The sequence below is a fragment of the Nicotiana sylvestris genome, chromosome 8 (assembly GCF_000393655.2).
Source record: "Nicotiana sylvestris chromosome 8, ASM39365v2, whole genome shotgun sequence".
Lineage (NCBI taxonomy): Eukaryota > Viridiplantae > Streptophyta > Magnoliopsida > Solanales > Solanaceae > Nicotiana > Nicotiana sylvestris.
This window is the reverse complement of record NC_091064.1, coordinates 81,869,524-81,890,614: the sequence shown is the minus strand read 5'-3', so window position 1 is coordinate 81,890,614 and position 21,091 is coordinate 81,869,524. Positions and strand designations below refer to the sequence as shown.

At 40.9% G+C, this 21,091-nt stretch overlaps 1 protein-coding gene across 1 annotated transcript; it reads left to right on the top strand.

Moving 5' to 3' along the window:
* The first annotated feature begins 4,872 nt into the window (after positions 1 to 4,872).
* Positions 4,873 to 20,283, top strand: LOC138875286 (uncharacterized). The gene is made up of 3 exons (XM_070154108.1): positions 4,873 to 5,196; positions 19,740 to 19,910; positions 19,981 to 20,283. Exons 1-3 carry the CDS (start codon positions 4,873 to 4,875, stop codon positions 20,281 to 20,283), a joined length of 798 nt encoding a protein of 265 aa, XP_070010209.1.
* Positions 20,284 to 21,091: the final 808 nt, after the last annotated feature.

The following is a 21,091-nucleotide window of genomic DNA, read 5'->3' as shown; positions in this document are numbered from 1 at the left end:
TAAGTAAAGTAAGGCAAGAATCATAGTAGCATAATAATTATGGAACTCATAACTAATTAGAGTAAAATCAGGACAAGTACTCCCTTGAGTTAAGGGAATCAATTCAAACTGTAAGAACAAGTAGCATATAAGGAAAGAAATCAATGCATGACTAATAAGGAAAGAATAAAATTCAGTAAGTATAAGGTAACCGATTAGAGCTAAGTTCACAAAACACTAATTAAGGAAATAGTCAGTAAGAATAAAGTACTACTGCAGACAAGGTAGGCGAATCAATCAATTTGAATAGAAGAAGTAGAAATTGAGGGTTTAAGGGAAGGTCTTTCAATCAAACCATAAAATAGGGAATCCAGAATCAATCGAAGAGGAAGTCATGATTCAGCATTCAGCAAATAAATAGAGTAAGATAAGAATAACCAGTCATAGCAAACTTGTAGGTTAAACAGTACTGATAGAAAGAGGCAAGTCTAAACAATCAAGATGAACATAAACATACAGAGATGACATAAGTTAGGCATTAAAAACTCAGTAGAAACACATTCGAAGTGAAATAGTCACAGAAACTCAAACAAGAACAGGCTATTCACAAAATCAAACAAAGAAACCTAGAAAAATTAGGGCTTTCAACACAGGCAAGTTAAAGAGGTAGTAAACTCATAGGATCAGTCGAAGTATTCGAGAAAATAGAAGTTTAAACATAAAAATCAGTTTAAACAAAGTTGTTTACCGTGAAAATGGTAACAACAATTAAATTTGTAAATGGGACTCTAAAAATACGTGATCTATTTTTATGCTAGTTGTTAGAGCAGTTGATGCTAGGCGCATGAAGTTTAACGATGAAATACAAGATAAAACGGGGCAGTAATCAAACCAAGGAGCTTGCTACCCGGGCTTCGGACTGGTAGATGAAGGCCTCGAGGTTGGTACCTGGCTCGAGCTCGAGCTATCGGGGGTAACCGGAGAGGGGTTAACAATTAAGATATAATTAAAGAAGGCTCTTTATGGCCTATATCAAGCAATAAATGAAGAACAAGTATGAAAGAAATAAATGGAAAGAGTAGTCTCGGGCAAGTAAATTAGAGAGAACGATAGAGAGAGAGTGATATTATTGATCTTGTGTAGAATGGTTGGAGTAATAGCAGCCCCTTACAAAGTGGTGGGGATTCACTTTATATAGGAGGGGAATCTGGTTATAGTACAATGTACATTAATGGGACGACTAGACGTGACACCTCGATACAGGCTTTGGGTAGGCCGGCTTTGTCAGACTTAGCCATGTACCTTGGGAATTCTCCATTTTGCTCTAGCCTCGATCCTCGTCTTCTATGAGTCGGGCCTCGATGAGACCCGAGGGAGGGGACTCGGTCGCAACTCCACGTCCTCGGGGTCCCGAGACATTCTTCTGAAGTGACTCGATAGAATGAAATTAGGCCCTCTAATTTCGCTGCATACAGATAGTCTCCACGTTTCTCAGAACGAAGCGATGGGAAACGACTCTGAAACCCGATTCCTTGACCTTCTCATGGCAACATTATACTGATGACTCAACCTATGGCGTTAGTTTTTGTGATAACCGGTATATCCCATAGACTTGTGTTTTCAACATCATTCAATGTACTATCGATTCCTGTTCTCCAAGGTGAAAGTACCGCCGTCAATTAGGTTCTTCAAGAATGCAGTAATTGTTTCTGCCGGTCAGCCTTCCAAAGGCCTCGATGACCGCATTATTACCTCCTACAAATAGGGGCATTGTGGCATTGTTTTCCTATCCAAGTTTCTTTATACACTCGTTTTCCCTTTTCCTCTTACCATCTTCCTCTATCGTTGATCATCATGTTTGGGGTTTACGGCCTCAAGGTTATTTGGCATCCTTTCGATAGGCCGTGTTGTGGCCTTTTTCCTGAGCTCGATTATGATATCATGTCATTGTTGCATCTGCTGCCACTATCCCCATTGGCCCGAGATGACGACAGATGGGGAATCAATTCTCCCTTTTTGTAGACAGTCATTCGGACTATGCACCGTTGCTCACTCTCCTAACCAGGCCTGGTGTGGTACTTCATCCCTTGGGTTTTTCCTTTACTAAGGGATAAAATGGAACCACCGGTCGTTGAGACTATGGCACGCCAAATCTTCAACCTTTGGCTTTGGTGGGCTATGTCTCTTTTCTCTGCCTCCTCTACATCCCCTCCTTTTCCTCTTCTTCATCTTTTTCCTCGACGAGGACTTTTTGCGGGATTGAGATGGGAACCCAGAGGAGATGGCGGTCGAAGGAGTTTCCATCGAGGATGTGAGCTCGAGGGGGCGGTGCTTGAGGATGCTGATACCGGAGATGGACCCTCGAGGATGGACTAGGTTCTTAGTTTTTCACTATGGGTGTATACCCCCTTTGTTTTGCGTAAGGACCCCCTTGCGAGCTTTTGTAATTGTATGTAAGGACCCCTCGAGGGCCGTTGTACCCAATATTTACGAAATATGAAGATGTTTCCTTTACTTCTGCTTTTGATTTTTATCATGTTCTTATATACTCTTGTGCGTTCACGGAGATTTTTAATGTATGCCTCTGTTGACGATCGTCAATGTTTTTTTCCGGCCTTTGGTCGACAGAAATGGCTCCTTTCCGAGCTCATCATTGTTCCTAGAATCATGCCTGAAGTGGTCTGGTAAACCTGGATCATTGGGGCCCTCGATCCTCGTGGAGATAGAGCACAGAAGTGAAAGTCGACTTCGGCCGCTTGGAGATTTTACTTTGAGATTGATGTAGATAACCTTTTAAAGTGTTGTATGTAGGCTTCTAATGAAGGGGCCATTCGTACCTAGGCAATTTTCTTCAGTTGAGCCCTTGCGATCGGGGCTCGAAGTGCTTATTTTTTCTTCTCGAGGGAAAACTTCGAGTTTGGGTACCACCTCGGAATTGGAGACGATATTGCTGACCCTCTATGCCCTAACTTCTTCTTGACGGAGATCTCCAGGGTCGGGCACCACCTCAGGATCCGTTCCAAGGTCATTGGCCTTCCGGGGCTTATTCGGGGCAGGCAAATTGTTGATGTATCCCACATATACATGGGGCAGCTCTTGCTTCTTTGAAAGATCCCATTATTTTAGATAGCCATCCTTCCGCCTAGGCATCGAGTCCTTAGTTACCTCAAGTGCAAAAAGTGTTGGCGTAGGTCCCTGCTTTAGTTTGCAAATTCTGCCATAGTTATGACTGCTACTTCAGGGCCTACCTAGAAGGGAAGGGAAAATTCCACTCATAGTGCTCAGGATCCACGGGAGTTTACTCTGAATACTATGTCTTCGATAAGAGAGGAACATTTGGAGATGGTGAGGTGAGACTGCGGATGAGGCGAGGGGGTAGTGTTGTAGGCGCTTTCCCCGGATGAGAGTATCACGGACTCTACTAAAGGATTCCTGAATCTGTACTTATACCCTTTTGCACTAGGCCCCCTTGATAGGGTCGTGCTTGATTTATGTTTGAAGTATTGAGTTACTTTGGTGCAGATACATCCGATGTTCTGGCGCGTACTATTGATGATGAGATTCTTTGCGGAGAAGGCTGGGCTTGAATTTGCACTTAGTCACCTCATCAGGTTGTACCGGCCCTTTCATTATCGAGGCCTACTAATCTTGCGGTGTCGTTCGTCCACACCATTTGTCGTTGATGATAAGGAAGATGGGGATCGATAGTGGGTCAGTCGATTCGTCCAAGTCCAGAAGATTGACATTATCCCTATGGAGCTCTTGCAGTTCCATGAAGGGTGGAATTATGTGCATGAGTGGAGTGTCTCGTGCTTTCTTAGATTCGCTTATAGCGAAAACCATCTTAGTAATTTGTTTCCTCTTTCTCTGCAGCAACTTCGTGGGCGCCGGGCGAAGTTCCCAATTTGCCCAGCTGGGTTCGGAGGTTGGCAACCCATTCGACTTGCGACAAGCGTAGGTGGCGAGATGTGCTCCGGGGTAGATGGAAAGAGAAACACCAAGGTTTGTGAGTACGCTGCCTTTACCTTAGTCTTCACATATTTGAGATAACATTTCCTCTTTCCATTGTACCAGCATTGCCGCCATAGGTATCGGAAGATCCCCAGGGACGAGGATGTGCTTCCCTGGAGAGGGGGAGGAGTTGTCGTCTTCCGAGCCTAGGAACGATGGTGACAAACGGGATATGCACTAGCAGTGCGATGGAGCTTTTAACGAGGCTAAATAGGTCCATATCTTCGAGAAGAGAGCATCGCCCGAGCCTGCTGTTCTTGAAGTCTTTGGTTCTGGAGTGGTGGTTCCTCCGAGTGATCATGCTTCAACCGAGGTTGGTTCTTCCAGGGCCGAGGGGGTTGGACCAATAGGAGCATGCTCGGCCTTCGAGGATGTTTGCTGGCTTCATTTCGCGGTGAGTTTTCAACGTTGTCCTTCTGCATTTTGTGTCTTCCTTTTCTTATCGACTTTTTCTTATGCAGGCCTTTGATAGGCTCAGGTCTGAGCTGCTCCATCATGGGACTAGGCTTTGTAAAGCACTACATGAGGGTAGGTCCTTTCGACTCCTCTGTGAGGAGAAGGAGGTTGAGTTGATGCACTAGCGATATGAGGCGTATCGGATCTTGAAATATGAGAGCTATTTGATGGATAAGGTACCTCTTGTAGTACGTGTTTTGGTTTTTTAACCCTTAAGGTTAATCTTTTTGCCTAAATTAGTTGTAGAAAAAGACGGAGGCTCTGGAGCACCTTAGGGGTGAAGCCGACTGAGTTAGGAATGACTGTGGCGAACTAAGAGCTCATATGCAGGCACAAGCTTTAGAGGAGAAGGGTGTCTTGGCTAAAGTTCCCGCCTTCGAGGCCCAACTCTGCTTGGCTTGTGACAATGCTTCAGTTTAAGCGGATATGATCGTGAAGCTCGAGTTTGAACTCTCAAAGGTCAGGGCTGAAATCGTCAATGCTTCGGCTAAAGCATCATTGAGTCGCACTAAAGCTGATCAACAGATGGCGATCCATTTGAAGAATGCTACTAATGCCCAAGCCGAGTTTAAAAGGGCCCCCAATCATGAAAATAGGATCGAGGAATATGTTCGTTGCAGATCCCGAAGAGAGGTACTTAAAGAGATCGGCGCCAGGGGTTTCGTTATACTAGAAGAGATGGCTCGAGCGATAGCAGACGAGCGTGATGCTCGGTCACTTCTTGCTGACGCCATAGAGAGTGAAGATGAGGCTAGTAGGTCGTAACCTTCTAAAGTGGGGTGTATATTTTGCCATTTTGTATGTGATATTTGTAAAGCACGTTTGTGGGTGGAGAACACACCTTTTACATATGTAAATAACAGAAAACCTGAAGCTTTATCTCTTATGTATCCCTTTTTCTTTGCTTTTGACCGGGCGGGCTGGTTTCGGAGTTGGAGAGAATCCTTAGTTTCGTAACATGGTTCCGGAACTCATCAGGCAGGCTCGAAGGCTCTTATATGCTCGGTTGATGCGACCTTTAGTGCAAGCTGGCGTTAGAGCTCTTATGCTTTGCTTCGTTGTTTTGGGTTGAGTCTCCGAGTCAGGTTTTGACTCAATCCTACTTGACCTTCAATCTTTTGTGCCTGCATGGGCGGATGGCAATGGCTCTTACGTGTTGCCGTTGGGCATTTATATTTTAACTAGTATTGGTTCAGTCTCCGAGTCGGGTTGTGACTCAAGCTTAATTGACCCTCAAGTTATTTTTTGTGCCCACATAGGCGGATGACAATGGCTTTTACACCTTGGGTCAAAGTGACCTTTTAGAAATGTGGCCTTAAGGCTCATAAAGCTGGCGATGGTCGATCCTACGTCGTGCCCTTAGGCATGTATAGTTAACTATTTTGGATCCGGTGTCCGAATCAGGTTACGACTCGAGCTCATTTGAATCCTCAAGTTTTCAATTTTTAAGTTGGCGACACTGGCTCTTACATTTTTGGTCGTTGTGACCTTTTAGTGTGCGGCCCTAAGGCTCGTTTGGTTGGCGATAATGGCTCTTACGCTTTTGCCTGTGGTCATATATAGGCTTTGTTTTTCCCTCGTTAAGGTCTTTTTTGAAATAAATTTACCTGACCTTTCATTGGTTCAGGAAGAACCTCGATTTCAAGTCGTTAGCGGCGATGTTCGAGCACCTCGGAAGGTTTGGCTCGTAGGCTGAGTAGCTCGAAGCCTTGTGATTTGGAGCTTACATGGTCGAAGCTTGTTTTCCTATTGAAGGTAGCCTGTTTTAACCGATTCTTTTCGAAGTAGATTCGAAGTAATGGCCTATGATTTTGTTAGCTACGGTCGGTCATCCCCGAGTCGCGTTATTTTCACTGGTGCAGCAGTTTTGACCGTAGTCATATGTGTTTGGCTGGAGCCAATTTTGATCCCAAGCATGATAGTTTAGGCATTTGCATTGAGGATATGCCCTTTCAGGAGTCTTACAAATGTGACACATAGTCTAAACTTCGGGATTGAGTTTTATGCATGTAGTAAGGTCTTAAAAAATTTTCATGCCTGTTGAGGTCTTACAGTTTTTTCATGCCTGTTGAGGTCTTACAGTTGTTTCATGCCTGTTGATGTCTTACAGTTGTTTCATACCTGTTGAGGTCTTACAGTTTGTCATGTCGTTGAGGTCTTACAGTTTTAATTGCTATGTAAAATAGATCTGGCTAGACCGAGTCTACCCGCTCGGGGTCTTACGGCCATGTGTTTTTTAGTGAATGGTGATTGACGACAGTCTTTGAGTCATCAATTTTGTTTACGCTCGAAGGCCGTTACTCGTGAGCTCGGAATTGCCTCGTTGGGGCCTTATGAGCACGAAGTTCCAACCCTGAGGTCGTGCAGGTGCCAAATTGTTGACGCTAAGTCTCTTAGTATTTCGGGACGTACTTGATGGGGGGATCCTTACTGTGAGAATACCGAATTTTTCTTTTTAGAGTACGAGATGCTTTCGGCGAAAGATATTTTTTGATTGCTTGGTGTAAATACACGGTGTTTCGTTGCCATTAGCTCGTCCTTCACGACCATGGCTCTTTTGACCGTTTGGCCCAGTACATGATTTCCTATTGGAACTTAGTCTGTTGTTCCCCAGCTCTTCCGAATGGACGGCGTCTTCAAGGGGACGTGCGGGCCCCCTGAAGAAATAAGGGATAGCCTTAACATATAAATAAATACATAAGATACATGGAAGAAATATAGAGTACATAACTCAACTTGTAAGTCTGAATATGCGTAAATCATAAATTACTTTTAGCGTCATGCATATGAGTATGAATGTCAAGTCGTGCATAGGCACATGTTTTATAACATCATCAACCTTCGAGGGAATCCATCATATCATATCGGCCATTGTGGGCAAAATTATCACCGTATACCAGCTGATCAGGTGGTGGTGCGTATATAATGCCATAACCTTTCCATATCCCATATACACACATATATACGCGTATATAACGCCATTTAAATAATATTTCAGCCACTGTGGGAAACATCATCATCATATACTAGCTGATCAGGTGGTGGTGCGTATATAACGCTATAACCTATCCCATATACCATATACATAAATATATACATACATACATACCCTTACATAACGCCGTCTGGTCATGGGTCAATGCATATGAATGCAATGCATTAAAGTACGTTAATAAAATCTTTCAGAATTGTCATAAGTCCATTTTCCTTTGATTAATATCATAAAGTAACCTCTTTTCAACTTTTGTATTTTTCTGAAACCCATGAACAGATGATAAAATAATAAGACACGTGAAAATTCAAGAACATAGATATTTCTAATACTTTTATGAATAGAATCAATAATGGAATTTGTGCATTTGCACATTTCGCTCGTATCGTATGGATCATGCCAAAAGAAAGAAGGGATAGTCTTAACATACCTGGAGTAGGAACAACTCCGTATATTTATCCCGTTGGAAACCTTCGTGGATTGAACTTAGACCCAAAAATTGAATTGTTTCTGATTCCTCACGTTTTGGTCCTACGGCAGAATGTATCTTGTGGTTTTATCTTGAATGAATTGAGCATATATGGTATCATATGAATTTTTTCTCTAAGAAATCACATACTGGTATTCAAGATTTGATGAATTTGTTGACGCAATGCTTCAAATTCTTGGATTGACTTTCTGATGCAAGTCATATTGCTTATGGAATGACATTGATATATTACTACCCTTAACTAATGACTAAGCCTCAAGCTTCTTCTTAGTATGCCACCTTGGAATGTGACATTATGAGTCACTTAATTAATCCTTGTGTGGTTGCCACGTTATGGGGGGGTGGGATTTAATCCTAACCAAATATATCCCAATTAATTAGGTAATGTTCGTTACCCGGTAATTAATCAATTACCCGTAAAATTGAGAATTATTCTCACTTACTTAAAATATTACTCACTTTTAACATACCTTGTACACCTTACTATCATGGCCATGTAGTACCTTGTATGGCACTAGTCCACAAATACCGGATATTTTAGCTCGGGCCGTATTTTATCCCAAAATGCCAAACATTGACAAAATTTGTTTTCTTAGACTTTCTCCCCCTTTCACCTTCATGAATTTACTAATCACTTGTGAAATAGCATAAACCTTATAATCCCCAAATAGACTTATCCTTGGACTGATGTCAATTACCTTACGACAAATTCAACATAAAATACTGCAGGGTGCAACATCGTCGTAACTTATTACTGCAAATTGTAGCATTACCGTAATGTAATCTGACAGGGTACAACACTATCGTAACTTAATGTTGTAGAGAATGACATCAACGTAATGTAATACTACAAGGCATAACATCATCATAATAATTTACTGCAGGACGTAACACCATCGTAATATATTATTGCCGAGGGTAATACCATCGTAACATATTACGACATAGCATAATATCATCGTAATATAATACTACGAGATGCAATATTGACGTAATATTGCGGGGCGTAACATCATTCCCTCCTTTGGAACATTTGTCCTTGAATGTTGACTAATGCTCTTATCATTTTCGTAACTTATAGCTCTTGTGAATACCTTGATACTCTTCTTGTCATTTAAGCAGTTTCTCTGTGAATAAATCCAAAGTCTAGGTATTCCCCCCTTTAGTATTTTTGCTCATATCATGACCTGTGGTTGAAATCTTCCTAATTTTGCAACTTCTGTTACCTCCTGTCATGCAGCATGTATGACCCTGGCTTTGTAGGTGCACTTATGTGATTCATCTTTCTTTTTTCCTTTTATCTTTTAGTGAATCTGTAGGCCTTACTTTGTATATACAAGGCTTAATAGGATGACTCTCTGGGCATCTATAGGTATACTGAAGTCCTTTACTCGATACTTTGTAGAACTTGCGAATATGGCCATATCTTATTTCATACATCTGGTTACCCATCCACATGACTTTACTGCATTTACATGGGTTATATTATACAATAATTTTTGCTTCAATCTACCTTTACTGAGGTATGCTTACCAAGCTCCTAGTTACTTTTGTTACTTATCCTTTAGGTATAAATCTCAGTCCTTCAATGCTCCTTCGTTACCGTTCGTCTTAAGAATCATGGCCTAATCTCATGTCATACATTGTAACTTGTATCTGACCATTATTGATTCGCCTCAATTTTTATCTATAATCCTCTACTTGAAGATTTGAAACTTTTTACGTAATACATTACCGCTAGGGCTTACGTTACATTGAGGAATATTTGAAGTGATTCTCATAATCATATTTCATAGTGTCTCAATGTGATTCAACTTATGGGGGTATCCTAATTTCGTGCCGCCAGCAAAATCTTTTCTCCTTCTCTTCTTCTATTTTCTTTTTTTCAAATCATTTTCAAATGAAGGCCCAAACTTCATCCTTTATCTGTCACAATTATACCCTCATTTTATTACTAGGTCAGCATTTCATTCTTTTTAAATAATATTAATCTTAGATTCCTTTGAGTTCATTCAGTCTATACTGAACTTTCAATAACTTAGAGAAACCATTATCTCTCTTGTTTTCGTGGACTTAATCATGAGGAGTTATCCATTCTCGTCACCTTAGCCTTTCCTCATCCTTACTCATGTTTCCTTAAAACTTTGTTTCTCTACCATACTTTAGTTTGCGACATATACATATCCATATATAAACTTTCATTCAAGTTGCGTGCACCACAGATTTCCTTATGTTATTCTAGAATGTCAAGCGGGACATCACATCGTCTCCAACTTTTCTCTATTCTCTTAATTAGATCTCTCATTACATAGAAACCATAGGCTGGAAGACATAACGCCGACGATGACGCTATCATTTTGGGTTATTGGACTCCCATGTTTATAGCCTTCTATCCAAAGTATGGACTATTCACAACCTTTTGCATTTGAGTATCTCATACGTTGTTCACTTTTACCTTACTTACTTAAAATCATGTATCATATCCTCTATATCTTTCATAACCTCCCTTCCACCTAGGTATAATTCACATCCATAACTTGAAGCTCTATTATAATACTCGCACCTCTGGTACATATGTAATCTGGTGGGAGCTTTGTACTGACTTCTTATGAGGTTGGCACTTCTTCTAACTGGCTTCCTTGTAAAGCCATTATAGATTATGGTTGTTGTGTTATTTCTCTTGAACATCTAATACTAAGAGTGATTCTGTCATGTTCTCAAGCGCAACTTCTATAATTTTTATAGGTCCAATAATCAGACTCCTAATTTACTTGGGTGATGTAATTCTTTAGTTTCCTCTTCCTTCTGATCAGCCTTTATGTAGGCTTAAGCTATCTTCCGATCTGTTGCTCATGATATCAGTTATTACCTTAACTTTTCATGGGCATTATGGAATATCCATGATACAATCTTCTAACTATTCAATCATTTGTCTATGCCCTAGGCTCAATTCTTCTTTTTAACTTATACCGGAGTCTTCTATAGTCGTATGATTGTCAACAAATATAATGCTCCAAAATCTTGTGTGTATCCATAACGTGCTAATCTCTGGATCATTGATCGAATAATTCTTTTCGTTCCATCTCAGCTTTCTTTAAACATGTGCAATTACTTTTCCTGGTCTTTATGCCCCTTGTTGCATCCATACTTAGCTTATCTTAGTGCCCACACATTCCAGAGTTTTCATACAACTCATATGATCTTGAAGATTACTTTTAATTCTTACTTCCCGTTCATTAGCCACGGTAGGTGTCACTTTCCTTTGGAATGCTTACAATGTTGTTGCGAGATTGTTGTTACACGACCATTTCTTCTTTAGGTCATTGTGCTTAGGTTGAATCCTTCTTTCTTATCTCCTCAACTAGTCTTTTGTTGTAGTACTTAGGGAGAACTCTTGACTCTCATAAAGTTGTGAGCTTATTATGGACCTTTTTGATGTCCTTACTTGCCTTTAATCATCTGTAGTTGCTTACTTCCATGCCCTTATGCTTGTATGGTTGCTTCTATATTGATATTTTGACTACCTTCCTAGTGGAACTTTCTTTTATCCCCGTAACACTCATACGGTATCTTTAACTAAACCGACTATTGTTTGAATATATCTCGCGTATTATAATGATATTCTTTGAGGCTAAATTCTCCATATTGGTTTCTACTATGTTTATCTTACACGATCTGATGACTCGTCTGTAACCTCCTGTTTAGCCATAACTAGGATCTTCCTTACCAATTACTAACTACTCGTTGGCCCATTCTCATATCAATATTCCTCGTAATCTCTCTTGGGTTATTTCCGTTGACTTAACTTACGTCCCGCACTGGCTCCTTATTTATTAATAAGAACCCGGGCAGGAACCTTTACTTCCTTTTCTTGACATCGTGGTTGCACAATATTCTTGAATCGTAGCGTATCTGTTAGATTTGGATAAGTTCCATCTCAATCCTCTTTCATTTATCGCATTCTTCCTTTATCATTCCACAGTCAGTAGAATCACTTAATTCTGACTTAATGTCACATTATTCCATATTCCCCCCTTTATGGGTGTACTAAGACTTGGAGCTATGACGACCTGCCTATAGATATTTTTCCTCTTTATCTTTGGTGTCCTTTCACATCATCCAGGACGCTTACTCGCCATACGGTAATCCTTCTATACCAAGGATAACAAAATTCCTCACTCGCGATGGTGAAACTTAGTGTAACTGGCACATACAGTCCCTTAAGCTCATTTTTCCTCATATTGCTTGCTTTAGGGAAGCGTCTCCCTGAATGACCGTTCTCTGAATTCATCATGGATCTTCTTCTATTGTCCATTCTATTATCCCCAGAACGAAATCTGAAATTCTCATGATGTCGATCATTATCAAATCACTAAATCCCTAATTCATGTTTACTTTATCTTATTCATCAGCCCATACTGATCTCTATCACTCTAGGGTCTAACTTTTCCTTCTGTTAATCACATTAGAGTCGCGAACTTATTTTTTGAAATGAGGATGTGATTATATGGCCTATACTCTTTTGTGGTCTTAAGGCCCATCGCCTTTTGTCTCTTTATTCATTTGACTATAGGTTCTGTAACACTCTACCGTTGTCATCCATGTCTCACACCTTATTCATAATGCTTCGTTATCTCTCTTCTTATTTCCCTGCTAATATTTCTGCCTATCACTTTCTTTTGAAAACTTCAACCCGACATCCTTTTGCTTTTAGCTCCCCTTGCTTCATCCATTAGCTCTTGGAGTTGCCTAGCATTATCGTTCTACTAGGGATGGGAGCCATACTAAGGTAATATTTATCCCTTTAAGGCTTCCAGTGCCTATCTTTGTAGTACTCATATCTAGCTGTAGTACTTTAGAGTGCACCATCGGGGTGTCTCAAAAAGAGATCTATTAGCACATTTGCAATATCCTTCAGAAATGTCAAGTGACGCAAACAATTCATCCATCATATCTTCTTATACTACTTTTGTTAACCCCCATAGGGCATATCTGAAATAGGTGTGACCAATTGTATATACCTATGTTACTGTTGAGGGTAACTCTTAATGCTTATATTTTTTTCCCGGAACTGTAATACCGATAACCTCCATTAACTGGGTGCCTCGTACCCTTCTTCACCTTGCTATTTTTACTTCTTGAAAGCATTGTGAGGCTTACACCTTTCAGTACACCCATGATTTCCTAAAGACCTCACATTTACTTATCATAAGCAAGATACAAAATCGAGTTCCTCTAAATTAACAATTCCACAGCTATATCTCTTATAGGCATCGTCTTATTATGAATAGAAGTTCGAAACTTAAATTCTTATAAGTGAGCTCTACCACACGCTCCAGATTAAGAAGAAAGAGTGAAAATCCTAAATACACTGTAGCCTCCTGCTTATAAGTGTGGTGCATGACACACCCATAAACAAGACTCTACTAGACACGGCTTGTAGACATCCCTAGGAAAAAACTGCTCTGATACCACTTTTGTCACGATCCAAACCGATGGGCCGCGATGGGCACCTGGTACCTTACTCAATCGGGTACCAACGTATTGTATCTTTCTTATTAAATCATCATATACACATGACATACGGGCCTAATAGGCCAACATAATCATTTATAAACTAAAAACATAGGCCGATAAGGCCATACAATCTTTCACGTACACGACATATGTCTACAAGCCTCTAAGAATACATAAATATCATAAAAGTCGAGACAGAGTTCCGCCATATCAAACAATATACGTCTAACTCATACTAACCAAACAAGCAACTCTGAAGCAAATGGAGCGCACCAACATCTTCCGCTGAGCTGATAGCCTACTTGGAGGGCTCTTGACCTGTCTATCGGGACCTACGGGCATGAAATGCAGCATCCCAAGGAAAAACGGACGTCAGTACGAATAATGTACCGAATATGTAAGGCACATAAATAAATACATAAGAGACATGGAAGAAATATAGAGTACACGACTCAACCTATAAGTCTGAAAAACTTTGTAAACCATAAATTACTTTTAGTGTCATGCATATGCGTATGAATGTCATGTCGTGCATAGGTACATGTTTCATAACATCATCAGCCTCTGAGGGCATCCCATCATATCATATCAGCTACTGTGGGCAAAATCATCATCGTATACCAGCTGATCAGGTGGTGATGCATAAATGCCAAAACCTTTCTTATATCCCATATACACACATATATACACATATATAATGTTGTTTTAATCATATTTTAGCCATTGTGGCAACATCATCATCATATACCAGCTGATTAGGTGGTGGTGCGTATATAACGCCATAACCTTTCCCATATACCATATACATATATATACATACATATATACACGTACATAACGTCGTCAGGTCATGGGTCAATGCACATGAATGCAATTCTTTAAAGTACGTTAATAAAATCTTTCAGAATTGTCATAAGACCATTATGCCTTTGAGTAATATCATAAAGTAACCTCTTTTCAACTTTCGTATTTTTCTGAGACCCATATACAGATGATAAAATATTATGATACATGAAAATTCAAGAACATAGATATTTCTAATACTTCTATGAATAGAGTCATTCATGGAATTTGTGCATTTGCATATTTTGCTCGTATCGTATGGATCATGCCAAAAGAAAGAAGAGATAGCCTTAACATACCTGAAGTAGGAACAACTCTGTATATTCGTCCCGTTGGAAACCTTCGTAGATTGAACTTAGACCCAAAAATTGAATTATTTCTGCTTCCTCACGTTTTTGTCCTACGGTAGGATGTATCTTGTGGTTTTATCTTGAATGAATTAAGCATATATGGTATTGTATGAATTTTTTCTCTAAGAAATCACGTACTACTATTCAAGATTTGATGAATTTGTTAAACCAATTCTTCAAATTCTTGGATTGACTTTCTGATGCAATTCATATTTCTTATGGAATGACATTGATATGTTACTACCCTTAACTAATGACTAAGCCTCAAGCTTTTTCTTAGTATGCCACCTTGGACTATGACATTATGAGTTATTTAATTAATCCTTTTATGGCTGCCACATTATGGGGGGGATTTAATCTTACCCAAATATATCCCCAAATAATTATGTAATGTCTCGTTACCCGGTAATTAATCAATTACCCATAAAACTGAGAATTATTCCCACTTACTTAAAATATTACTCACTTTTAATATACCTTGTACACCTTACTATCATGGACATGTAGTACCTTGTATGGCACTAGTCCATAAATACCAGGTATTTTAGCTCGGGTCGTATTTTATCCCAAAATGCCAAACTTTGACATAATTTGTTTTCTTAGCTTGCTCCCCCTTTCACCTCCATGAATTTACTAATCATTTGTGAAATAGCATAATCCTTATAATCCCCAAATAATCTTTTCCTTGGACTGAGGTCAATTACCTTACGACAAATTCAACGTAAAATACTGCAGGATGCAACATCGTCGTAACTTATTACTGCAATGCGTAGCATCACCATAATGTAGTACTACAGGGTACAACATTGTCGGAATTTAATACTGCGGAGCGTGACATCACCGTAATGTAATACTGCAAGGCATAACATCATCATAATATTTTACTGCATGACATAACACCATCGTAATATATTACTGTTGAGGGTAACACCATCGTAACATATTACTGCAGATCATAACATTGTCGTAATATAATACTGCGGGACGTAATAATAGGAGTCCTCTTTGCTGAATGTGAGGGCGTCCTCGGGAATATATCCCCGAAACTGCTTTTCTCTGGTGACAAGCATTTTCACTCTATTCTTTAAGATCTCTAGGAGAGTGTCGTCGCTCCTCCACTATCGCAGTAATACATCGCGGCCCATTTGCTTCGTTCCTTTTCGCCGTCTTCCCTACTCGGGACTGAACTTGAATCCGGTTGCTCGACAGTTCTCGGCGGTGATTTTTGTTTAGTGGCTTGGCTTTTTTCCTTCAAAGATGGTGGACATCTTTGGCCCCGTAGCCATGCATATTATATAGTTCCCACACCAAGCTATGATTCCTCTGAGAAGGAATCGACTAAATCGGTCTGGGCCATTTGACGTCCCTGGTTTCACTGATGGTGAAGACGATGTTTGGTATAGCGTTGTTGAAATTGTATCTTGATGGGTGAGGTGCCCTCACTAGCCTTGTGTCCCTGTTGAATCTGGCTCTGTTGACGATTCCTCGAGGATATTGTCCTCGGTCAATTCTCCGATCATAGCGTGGTAAGTTGCATATCGGGACATTCCTCCTATCTGCAGCGTACGGCCGGTATCTCTCCTTGTTCGACATCAGTTTCTTTTCCAGGACCCTGCTTGGGTATGCTGAGCCTGAGGGGGCTCCTGGCTGGTCATCCACGACCCCGAATTGCAACTGTGCCTGATGTGGGCGTCCGACCATGTCTTGGCTAGATACCGGATCAAGTTTTGTTTCAACTACCTTGAAATCACCGGGCTTTGTTCGAGATTGGGGGTAATTCCATTTGTTCCATCTGGGAGTGAGATGTGACTTCTCATAGAATTTCATTCTCCCTTTGATCGATCTGGGATCCGTCGGGCTTTCTTGTCGTTGCTTCGATGGCACTGACGTGTGCCTTTATGGAGGAATCTGCCAGTATGGTAAGTGAGTTTATGGGGTTGGGATCTAGGCTATGATGCCGCATCATGGCCCCTTTTGAGAGCACTTCTCTGAACCTCTTTAATAAGACAGACTCGATCTCATCGTCTTTTGTGTCATTGCCTTTCACCTCGCACGTACAGGCAGTGATGTGTTAGTTGGGATCTGAGGTTCCGTTGTGCTTTGGGAGTTGTGTCATTCTGGACTTCTTTGGAATGGGTTTCGGGGCCACTTCTTCGGGGAAAGACCTTTGTATGAACTTCTTTGACTCCATACCCTTGAAGACTAGGGGTGCACCCGGGATCTGGTTGACCCTAAATTTATAGGTCTCGACCTTCTTGTCATTGGCTGCTATCATTTTCTCGCCCAATTCGATCCTTTTGGCGAGATACTCAAGTATTTTTACTATGGCAAGGTCGGCTATCAACCCGTTATTCTTTGATCTCTCAGGTACCTGTTCGGCTAGGGGAGCTATCTTCGGCACTGCTATGCTGGGAGTCTTCGGATGGCTTTGTAACTGAGCGATGGCCAACTGCTGTGCCTGCAACATTTCAAAAATAACATGAACACTAACTTCTTGTTCTTCCCGGGTTAGGGTTTTTTGGGCTTCATGTTGGTCATTATGCCGTATGCGCCTATCGGTGTGTGAGGTTTCGTTAACCTACTGTGTGTCCTGTGAATCCGCGTCTGATAAAATCGGTCTGGGTGCGTTATCGAGATTCTGCGCTGGCGCATCGATAACCGGAATAGCCATGTCATTTTCCCCGTGGTTTTCGAGGTTGTCGTTCTCGACTCTGTTTACTGAGCCAAACATCTTATCCTAAAATCAAAAGATCTTGGACAAGAAAATTGTGAAAGATAACTTGCGTTTTTGTAATGAAACCAGAAAGAAAATAATTACTATTATTTTTAGACCTACGGTGGGAGCCAAACTATTTACCGTGAAAATGGTAACAACAATTAAATTTGTAAATGGGACTCTAAAAATACGTGATCTATTTTTATGCTAGTTGTTAGAGCAGTTGATGCTAGGCGCATGAAGTTTAACGATGAAATACAAGCTAAAATGGGGCAATAATCAAACCGAGGGGCTTGCTACTTGGGCTTCGAACTGCTCGATGAAAGGCCTCGAGGTCGTTACCTGGATCGAGCTCGAGCTATCGGGGATAACCGGAGAGGGGATAACAGTTAAGATATAATTAAAGAAGGCTCTTTATGGCCAATATCAAGCAATAAATAAAGAACAAGTATGAAAGCAATAAAAGGAAAGAGTAGTCTCGGGCGAGTAAATTAGAGAGAAAGACAGAGAGAGAGGGATATTGATCTTGGATAGAATGGTTGGAGCAACAACAGCCCCTTACAAAGTGGTATGGATTCCCTTTTATATAGGAGGGGAATCTGATTATAGTACAACTTACATTAATTATAAAAGCATGGAGATGGGATGGCTAGACGTGACACCTCGATACAGGCTCTAGGTAGGCCGGTTTTGTCAGACTTAGCCTCGTACCTTGGGAATTCCCCGTTTTGCTCTAGCCTTGATCCTCGTCTTATTTGAGTCAAGCCTCAACGATCCCCAAGGGAGGGGACTCGGTCGCAACTCCACGTCCTCAGGGTCTCGAGACATTCTCATGAAGTGACTCGATAGCAAGAAATTAGGCCCTCTGATTTCGCCGCATAAAAAAGTTTTAGAAGAAGTTCCGAAAACCCTATTTTTAGAAGAAGGTGAAAATACTTTGAAATCGATGATTCTTGTAAAGAGTTCCAAAGATAGTGTAGAACATCAAAGAAACAGAATCAAATCGTTTTAAAATCGTACAGATCTAGGAGATGTAGGCAGAAATTATGGTTTCAGAAGAAACTCAAGTAGGGATGAAAGAACCTGTATAGAATCCTAAGGATCATAACAAGTACAACGTGATTTTGCTTGAAATCAAACTGAAGTAGCCAAGAACAGCCAAATGACAAACCCTAGATGCAAGTCGGTGTGGCCCAGGGCCCTTAAAGACCTTAGAGAAGGCGAGCATGGCAATAGAGGAGCCACTGGAGGCTTAGGAGCTGAAGGGAGATCACCGGAGAATATCGGAGAAGAAGGTCGGCGGTTGAAGGAGCTAGGGTAAGGTTGAGTTGTTGAGAGAGGAGAGGAGAGGAGAGAATACAGAGGCAGCGGTCTCTGAATAATGAGCTAGGATTAGGGGTCATTTGGAATTAAAATGGTACAAATGGACAAGGGCCGTTGATCTTTTAGATCAACTGCCAGGATTTAATATGGCTTTGGGTCGGATAGGCGAGTTCAGGGTTTGGGTCGGGTATTTTTAATATGAAGTTGGGTTGTGGTGTAGGTTTAAATTGGGCTACAATCGAAATGCAAATCTGGCTATATTTTAAATAGCACATAATCCCTATATAATTTATAATAAATAATAAATAATTTCTAAAAAAATAAGTGCACTAAAATGATTTAACATATATATTTAACATTTTTAAAAATATTGTAGATCAATTTTATGCATATAAATGTAATTTATACATCAATGGGGCTAATATTGAAATTATATGCAATTTAGCTTTAAAAATACAAAATGCAATTATAAAAATGTATAAAAATATATTTTAACCATATTTTGGAAAAAAATAGAAATTAAATGACTAAATTACCACAACAATAATTTGAGAGATAATTACTGAGGATTTTATGAATAAAAGGGAAGGAAATAAATCTATTTAAATCTTTAAAAGTATGGGAAAAATTATAAAAATCTTGTGCATGCTTATATATGCATATATATGCTATTTTGGAAGTATTTATGCATATTTAAAATATATAGGGAAAAATTAGGTATTAACAGCGCTCGAGATCTCTGGTTTTAGAAAAACGGTCCCTCCTACGCTTCCATCTTCTTTTCTCGTCGAAGGTACCTTGAGGAACGAGGGTTCTCTACCGCTGACTTCTTCTCCCGTTGCAGGTACTTCTAGGGATGTTTGAAGCCAAGGGACGCATATATCGAGCAACCGTATCCCAACCTGGACCGGTTCTACTAGGGTCGATGGAGCTAGACTAGTAGATGCGAGCTCTACTTTTGAGGAAGCTCAGCGGCTCTACTATGTGGTGAGTTTTGGCCGATCGTATTGGTTTTGTAGTTTTTTGCAATTTTTACTCTCTTATCGAGGTTCTCCTTCATAGGCTTTTGACCAGCTCAAGTCTGATCTGCTTCGTCGTGAGACCAGGTTGCGAAAAGCCGTGGATGGGGAGAAATCCCTCAGGCTTCTTTGCAATGAAAGGGAAGATGAGTTGGCACACTTGCCGTATGAGGCGAGTCAAAGCCTGAACTATGAAAGCTACCTTGAGGAGCAGGTAATTTTTATTCCAAATGAGTGCGTGTTTCTTCTTCTATGTTCTGAGGCTAATATTTCGTTTACTTCAGTTGCAGAAAAAGACAAGGGACCTGGAACGCCTTTGGAGCGAAGTTGGTCAAGCCAAGTGTGAGTGTGATGAGCTAAAGGCTCGGGTGGATGCCCAGATTGTGGCTAAGAAGGATGCTTTCGTCAAGGCTTCCGCCCTCAAAGTACAACTTCGCAACGCTTGTGAGAACAGCTCAGTCCGAACGGACATGATTACAAGGTTCGAGTCTGAGCTTCTGAAGATGAAGGCCGAAGTTGTGGATACCCGGGCTGAAGCTGAAGCGATTCAAACCAAGGATGATAAGAAAGTGACCGTCTATTTGTGAGACGTTGCCGACGCTCGAGCTGAGCTTAGAGGGGCTCTCGACCGGTAAAGTAGGAGCAAAGAGTATGTTAGGTGTAAATCTCGAAGGGAAACACTCGAGGAGATCTACGCCAGGGGCTTCAATCTCTTGGAAGAGATAAAGCAGGCAAAGGCGAACGGATATGACACTAAGTTCCTTATATCTGATGCCGAAGATAGCGAGAAAGAGGTCGATGGGCCATAGTCCCCGAGGGGGATGCAGATTAGGCCTTTCTTTTCTGATTTGTGTATAGTGCTTTTAAAGAACATTGTAAATGGAGCTTTGTATTTTTTCACATATAAGTATAAGAGGAATCCTTGCGGTTTCATTTTTCATGCACTTCCCTTTGCATCGATGTTTGTCAGTCATTAGCCAGATTGAACTAGTCTTCGAGTTAAAAAGAACCCTTAGGTTTGTAGTACGGCCCTGGGGCTCGTGGGGCTGGCCCGTAGGCTCTTACGCGTTTGGTCGGCACGACCTATCAGCTTAAGCCGGCATTTGAGCTCTTACGCTTTTGCTCTTAGGCATATTCAGTTAACTATTTCGGGTTCAGTCTTCGAGTCGGGTTTCGACTCGAGCTCATTGACCCTTATGTTTTTTATTTTAAAGCTGGCCCTTAGGCTCTTACGTGTTAGCTCGGTACGACCATTTATATGGGCTGGCGGCAAGTGGCTCTTACACATTAGGTCAGTACAACCTCTTATATGGGCTGGCAACAGTGGCTCTTACGCATTGGGTCGGTATGACCCTTTATATGGGCTGGCAACAATGGCTCTTATGCATTGGGTCG

Bases quoted from the DNA above. Each gene is read 5' to 3' on its own strand.
- LOC138875286 (XM_070154108.1), top strand. From the start codon at position 4,873: ATGATCGTGAAGCTCGAGTTTGAACTCTCAAAGGTCAGGGCTGAAATC. The intron at 5,197-19,739 runs GCTAGTAGGTCG...TCTCCTTCATAG, and splicing joins CCATAGAGAGTGAAGATGAG to GCTTTTGACCAGCTCAAGTC. The intron at 19,911-19,980 runs GTAATTTTTATT...CGTTTACTTCAG, and splicing joins AAAGCTACCTTGAGGAGCAG to TTGCAGAAAAAGACAAGGGA.